The following is a 7506-nucleotide window of genomic DNA, read 5'->3' as shown; positions in this document are numbered from 1 at the left end:
TAATCATCATACATTAGTGTGTTCGGAGGCTTGTCATCGTATTACATTAATACTATTTAAACCTTTTTGTAATTGTAATATCTTTTTTAGTATTTTTATTATCTTATTTTTTTATTACAAGTATCTGTTGTATTCTGAAACATTGTTTTAACTTAAAAAGAAAAGTGTTTTGTTATTAAAAATCAAATGTTAAACAATTGAAGAAAGTCAATTTAATTTAATTTGTTTTGCTGCAGAGATGTCCGTTTTAATTTCGATTCTTAGACACTAATTGAACTTTTAGTTTAATAAAATTATTATACTAACTGTTTATTTATTTATTCATTCATTGACATAGTTTAATAAAATAATATAAGCTAGGGCTATAAATGATTTTTTTTCATAAAAAGTAAAAACTTTTTGTATTTTTAATATATAAAATTGTTAACCATTTCATAAAAACATTTTAGATATAATAATAATATTAAGATAAAAAAATGTAAGACAACTAAAATATAAAATAGAAGAATAAAAGTGAAGTTTTGGGGTTAAATGCATAAAATCAACGTTTTTTTTAATTCGTAAACCCGATTTCTGAACGTATATATAATAAAATACTGGTCGGAAAATGTCTTTAAAACCAAGATTTGTTTTATTTAGAGAAAAAGGTTATACTATTTAAAAATAACTAGCAATAAGACCCGCACGCGTTACGGCGCGAGTACATCATAAACACCGAACCAATTAGTCCAAACGTTATGCAATGCGTTAACCATATAATGTATCAATTGAACTCAATGTAACCTATATAAGCATTGTGATTGGATCAAAACGTAAAGTAAATCGAGTTTATAACGTACAATCATAACGTATTACATGTGAATATGTGACCCGACTCGTACATAAAAAATGTAACGGATATAGAAGAAAAAACTAACACATATATGTAACCTGACTCGTACATAGAAAATGTAACAGATATAAAAGAAAAACCGACACGTGTATTCATAAGTGATTAATTAGAGCTTTTGAAAAAAGAAAAAAATAAACCACAATTTGACACCCGGGTTTGAAACAAAATTTTGAAATATTCATAAAATAATCACGAAAACATATTATAATTGAGCTGACTCGTTTCCCAAAAAAGTTTATGTCGAATCATAGACTAACTCTAATTTATACTAAAACGTACATAAAAATATGCACGTAAAATGATTTTTTAAAGAAAATGTATTATATTTGAGCTGACTCGTTTCCGGAAAAAAAAAGTTATATCAAAACGTAGAGCAAATCAAATTTATATGGATACGTACATAAAAATATGTACGTAAATAATTTGTTTTTTAAATAAAGGGAATATAGGGTAAACTTGATAAAAATAGTAAAAAACTTAATATGTTAAAAACGTTTCTAAAACCTTGCCAAGTAGGTTAAAAGGGAGAACAGAGAAAAACAGTGGACACCCTTAACAAAAACCTCTTCCGAGGTCAAGTCAACCGAGAACCACCAATTTAAACCACCCCTACAAATGCGCAACAAAAGAGGTCAAGACCCAAATCTCTTATGTGAATTCCACAAAGACACCGGTCACCTAACTGATGACTGCTTTTGTCTAAAGCAAGAGATAGAAAGAACCCTGAGGGATGGAAGGCTCACACACCTGGTCAAAGGAGGGAAGCGCGATAACCGTCCAATCCACAGAAGAGAGGAAGGGCCAGACAACAAAAAGCTTCAAAAGTTAGAAACTCACATGGTTCAAGGGGGACCACGGAGGCCAAGTAAAAACTACAACAAGCGCACACAAGATGATTCATGGCGCGAAAGACAAGTGGTCTTCCCCATAGTAAGAGAAGGTCCAAGAGAGAGAAGACCCATAGTCATATCTGGGGTAATCGGTCATTATCAAACCGATTACATTTTCATCGATCCAGGGAGCACCGCGGACAACATATACGAGCAATGTTTTAATCAATTTGACCAAGAAGACAAGGCGCGATTGGAACCAGTTGATTACCCACTAACTGGTTTCTACAACGAAGCCGTTTTTCCTCTTGGTCAGATGTCATTCCCGGTGCTGCTCTCAGACGGAAGAAATTCAAGAACAGAAGAAGTCACGTTCATGGTGCTACCCGCACATTTAAAATGGATATTAAACAGCGCATATCTGGAACAAACGGTCACCCTGGGCCCTGCAATGTCTGATCTAACGCGCGCGGCATTAAAGAAGTTGTTATTTGAAAACATGGACGTGTTCGCCTGGACACCAGCCGACATGGTGGGTGTTCCACGACACATAGCAGAACACAGATTAAACGTCTCAGAAAACGCAAAACCTGTGGTACATGCCAAACGACACCTAGGAGACATAAAGCATGATGCTATGCAAGAACAAGTCATGGAACTGTTGAATGCTGGTATTATCAGAGAAGTCCGGTACCAAACTTGGGTGGCGAGCCCTGTCATGGTACAAAAACCAAATGGAAGTTGGAGAATGTGTGTAGATTACAAGGATCTAAACAAGGCATGCACACACGACTGGTACGCGCCAGATATCGATGAAAAGATTGATTCGCTAGCAACGTTCAGATGGAAATGTTTCCTTGACTGTTATAAGGGATACCATCAGGTGCAGATGGCCATCCAAGACGAAGACAAGACTACGTTTCGCACACCAACAGGGCTATACTGCTACACAAAAATGCTTTTCGGCTTAAAAAATGCAGGCGCAACGTATCAAAGATTGATGAACGAAACATTCAGCGATGCTATTGGCAAATACATCGAAGTGTACATGGATGACCTAGTCATCATGAGCAAGGAAGAAACAATGATGCTGGTCAACATCCAAAAAACGTTCGACACACTGCGCGGAGTAAGCATCAAGTTAAACCCAGCAAAATGTTCTTTCGACATGGAAGAAGGAAAGTTCCCGGGGTTTATCGTAACAAACGACTGTTTCAAAGTCAACCCTGACAAGGTACAAGCAATCGAGCGAATGCCTTCACCATCAACAATCAAGGAGATGCAAAAATTGGTTGGACGGCTAGCAGCACTAAACCATTTCCTAGCCACCCATGCAGCAAAGTCTTTTCCGTTCATCAAAACACTCCGCAATTGTATGAAGAAAAGTCACTTTCAATGGACTCCGGAAGCCGAGAGCGCATTCCGAGAAATGAAGGATTGTCTCATAAGACTGCCAACATTAACGGCGCCAGTCAAAGGAGAACCCCTAGTATTGTATCTGTCAGCATCTGATAAAGCAGTTGGAGCAGTTCGGCTCGTAGACCGCCAAGGTATTCAAACACCAGTTTACTACGTGTCCCGCACTCTGAACGATCTAGAAACATAGTACGCCATAATGGAGAAACTAGTGCTGGCACTGATCCATGCATCAAGACGGTTGCGCAGGTACTTCGCCAATCACGTCATTCACGTATTAACAAACTACAACATCGGCAACATCCTCGCAAGGCCCGAGATATCCGGAAGCTTAGCAAAGTGGGCCATAGAGTTGGGAGGCCACAATGTGGTTTTCAGACCAAGGCTAGCTATCAAGGGCCGGGTGTTGGCCGATTTCATGACAGAAGTACCTGACGACACGGATAGAGAGTGCAAGGCAATGGAGAAAGCTGAAAAGCAATATACGGAAGAGCCATGGCTACTTTACACAGACGGCGCGTCCAATGAAGATGGCGCAGGCGCAGGACTTAGGCTGGTAAGTCCGGAAAAACACGAATTTACGTACGCCATAAGGCTAGACTTCAAAAGCACGAATAATGAAGCTGAATATGAAGTTTTCCTTGCCGGCTTGAGATTGGCAATCAAGATGGGAGTCAAACACATTGAGGCGCATGTGGACTCCCTGCTAGTAGCGGGGCAAATCAATGGCCAGTACGACGCCAAAGGAGACGTGATGGCAATCTACTTGAATCAAGCAAAAACACTGCTGCAAAACTTCCATTCCTACAAAGTGCACCACATCAATAGGAGCGAGAATAAACCAGCAGACGTGCTAAGTAAACTCGCATCCACAAGTTTCCAGCACCTAGCCAAGGATGTGCGCATAGAACTTTTGAGCAACTCATCGGTACCGCTAAGGGAAGTGAGTGTTATTCAATTGGGAACAACGTCATGGATGACCCCTATAATTATGTATCTCCAATCTGGAATACTACCAGAAAACAAAGCCGAGACAAGGAAAGTCCAACACAAATCCGAACATTACCAGATGGTCGACGGAATATTGTATCGGAAATCTTACTTAGGACCGTTGTTAAGATGCGTCAATCCAGAAGATGCAAACTACCTGATCCGGGAAGTACACGAGGGCATCTGTGGCATCCATGCCGGCCCAAGGATGGTAGTAGCAAAAGTCATGAACGCCGGGTATTACTGGCCTGGAATGCACCTAGACGCAGTAAAAATCTTGAGAAAATGCAGCGGCTGCCAGAGGCACGCCCCCAAAACAATGCGCCCCAAAAACGAACTAGTCCCAGTAACAACGGCGTGGCCGTTTCAACAATGGGGGATAAATATGGTTGGCCCTTTTCCAGAAGCCCCAGGCGCAGTAAAATTCATAATATTCGCAGTTGACTATTTCACAAAATGGATGGAAGCAAAGGCACTTGCATCAACCACATCTACCGTAGTTAGAAGGTTCATTTGGGAGCAGATCATATGCCGTTTTGGGCTACCACTAAGAATTGTCACCGACAATGGGACAAATTTTGCTGCCGACGGTCTCCAACGCTGGTTCAAGGAGCTACACATCGAGCATGCTTTTTTCCTCGGTCGCGCACCCACAGGGAAATGGTCAAGTAGAAGCTGTCAACAAGAGCATAGTGGATGGTATTAAAGCACGACTAGGAACGCAACGAAGAGGTTGGGTCGATGAACTGCCAAGCATATTATGGGCCCACAAAACAATGCCAAAGACAAGCAATGGAGAAACGCCGTTCAGCTTAGTCTATGGATCCGAAGCTGTGATACCCGCAGAGATCGGCCTACCATCCCCAAGAATGCTCTCCATGAACATGATCAACAATGAAGAAGAAAGGAGGTTAGACCTTGACCTCCTAGAAGAAAGGAGAGAGATGGCGGCAATAAATGAAGCAAAGTACAAAACAAATCTAGAAAAATACTATAACACCAAGGTCCGAATTTGCACGTTCAATCCCGGGGATTACGTCCTACGGGACAACAAGGAGTCTAACGCCGAAAAACCAGGAAAACTAGCTCCCAAGTGGGAGGGGCCTTACGTTGTAAATGAGGTACTTGGAAAAGGGGCATATAAGCTACGCACCCTAGACAACAAGGAGGTCCCAAGAACCTGGAATGCTCAACAGTTAAGAAGATGCTACCTGTAAACAACCGAAGTTTTTTCTATGTACTCGTAATGGCTGCGCGCCAACACCTTTAGCATTAATACAAGAAGTGTTTGGCTATTTCTTCTTATACGAATTTCTTGTCACAACTGCATATATTACTTTGGGCATACACGAAAACATCAATGGCTCGACATTAGGAAACGTTGTAGACCTCCAAGGCTCGTCACAACCAAGTGCACAGCCGGGTCAAAAACACAACCAAAGCCTAAAGAACACCAAATAAATACTTCATGCCCACATAAACATGAAAGCATCGATAACATGGTAAATAAACATTGTAAGCCCCCCAAAGCTGAACATAGCTGGGTCAACACAATAACCTGTAAATCGATCACTTCGTACACACGAACCAAACGACGCGCGCAAACGGTAGAATAAACGTTTTAACTAACACAGCATAACCTGTCAGCGCCATCATTCATTCGTGATACCTAATCAAAGTAATTACACATGCACATATTGTAACGATAGCAAAATTCACAACAAACAAAATAGAAAGGACGAATATTAACACAAAAGCAGCCAAACATAGCTAAATGTTCACAAAAAAACTACAGGCAACTCGTTCACAAAACATAAAGTAAAGTGCTAGTGAGATTGTCAATTACAAGGCTACCAAAGCCCATACGCGGCGCACCTACAGGGCCACCACCTACAGCCCCATGCCCTTCATCACGAAGAGCCTTGTTCAAGAATTCAACAGCATTGGCTTTCCGAGACAACTTTTCAACAGCCTTTACAATCGCAAATTCAACAAACTCATACTCACGAAGTTTAGCGCCATACTTATCGGAACAGTCTTCCTTGTACAATTCAAAATGGTATTCTTTTTCATTACTCGCCGCTGCAGCTCTGCCCTCGCTGTAACCTTCTTTCCGACCGCTATTATAGGCGGCTTGACCCAACTCAAACATGTAATTGGCAAGCTCATGAGATTTCACAATACGCCCAGAAATCTACAAGAAGCATACAGAAACATAAGGAAAATAACTAATGCAAAACAAAAACGAACATGTAGAAAGGAAAGTACAAAGGGCACCGCACGACTGAGGAGCCATTTGCAATCAGCAGAAATCTCCTCAGTAAGAAGCTCAGAAGCTTTACACTTTGCAACCTTCTTCTCACCAAATTCCTCCAACCTAGCTATACGCTGAAGATATTCTTCTTCCCTTTTCTCAAACGCAACGCACGCTTGCTCAGCTAACCTTCTTCTTTTCCCCAGATAACCTGACAATAGCATCACACTGAGATTGCATTTCTGCATTCATACGCTCGCAAGCAGTCTCCCAATCCTTTTGCTTTTTAGTATTGACCTGCTTCTCCTGCGCAAGTTTTTGCTCAGCATCCGAAACCCTCCACAACAAACCCTTCTTTTCGGCATTAAACTTCTCTCTTTCCTCAACAAATGCCTTCTTCTCATTTTCAAACTCAAGAGTCTCCTCCCCCATTAGCTTCCATTCACGAACAATCTCCTGGGAGGTGGCAAAGAAGTTGGCATGATCATTCATTAGCTTCCAATCACGAACAAACCCCAGCATGAATGTGATAATCTAAGAGATCAAATCGGTTATGCTTTTTCTGGAACAATCTCTCAGCAGGGGGGAGTTAAATGCCATCGAGGAGCGTGCGGCAAATCATCACACGCTGGGTTATGAGTCACCCAAGACCCAGCTTGGACGTGTTCAAACTCATGACCATGAGGAACCCCAGAGGTGGCACCACCACCAGGAGCCGGATGACGTCTGGTATAGATGGTCTGACAATGCGTGGCACCACTAGACTCCACCTCCGTTTCAACACCCTTACCTCGACCATCACCGCCAATGTCACCGGCACCACCAGCATCACCACCGCCACCACCTTCTCCTACCTGCTCCACTTCCACAGGAATTTGCTTCTCCTTCTCAACAGGAGCTTCAGGTGGAGTGGACAATCCAAAAGTCCTCGAGGGTGAAGAGGCAGGAGGAGTAATCTGAGAAATATCAAACCTACGAGAAGCCTTACCCGGCTTCACACCTGTTGTAATACAGACAACAAGATCAGAAAAAAGCAAAGAAGGGACAATCTGAACAAATAAACGAGAAAATCTTGTACCTCCAGAACCAGAAGCCTCATAAATTTTTTCCAACAAGTTCCCATG

At 41.7% G+C, this 7506-nt stretch overlaps 1 protein-coding gene across 1 annotated transcript; it reads left to right on the top strand.

Annotated features, from left to right (window-relative positions):
• The first annotated feature begins 3337 nt into the window (after nucleotides 1-3337).
• LOC110906893 lies at nucleotides 3338-4834 on the top strand. Its single transcript, XM_022151953.1, has one exon. It carries the CDS (start codon nucleotides 3338-3340, stop codon nucleotides 4832-4834), a length of 1497 nt encoding a protein of 498 aa, XP_022007645.1.
• The last annotated feature ends 2672 nt before the right edge of the window (nucleotides 4835-7506 follow it).

This window comes from Helianthus annuus, chromosome 14 (assembly GCF_002127325.2).
Source record: "Helianthus annuus cultivar XRQ/B chromosome 14, HanXRQr2.0-SUNRISE, whole genome shotgun sequence".
Taxonomy (NCBI): domain Eukaryota; kingdom Viridiplantae; phylum Streptophyta; class Magnoliopsida; order Asterales; family Asteraceae; genus Helianthus; species Helianthus annuus.
The sequence above is the reverse complement of the archived record's forward strand: the minus strand, read 5'-3'. Positions and strand labels throughout refer to the sequence as shown.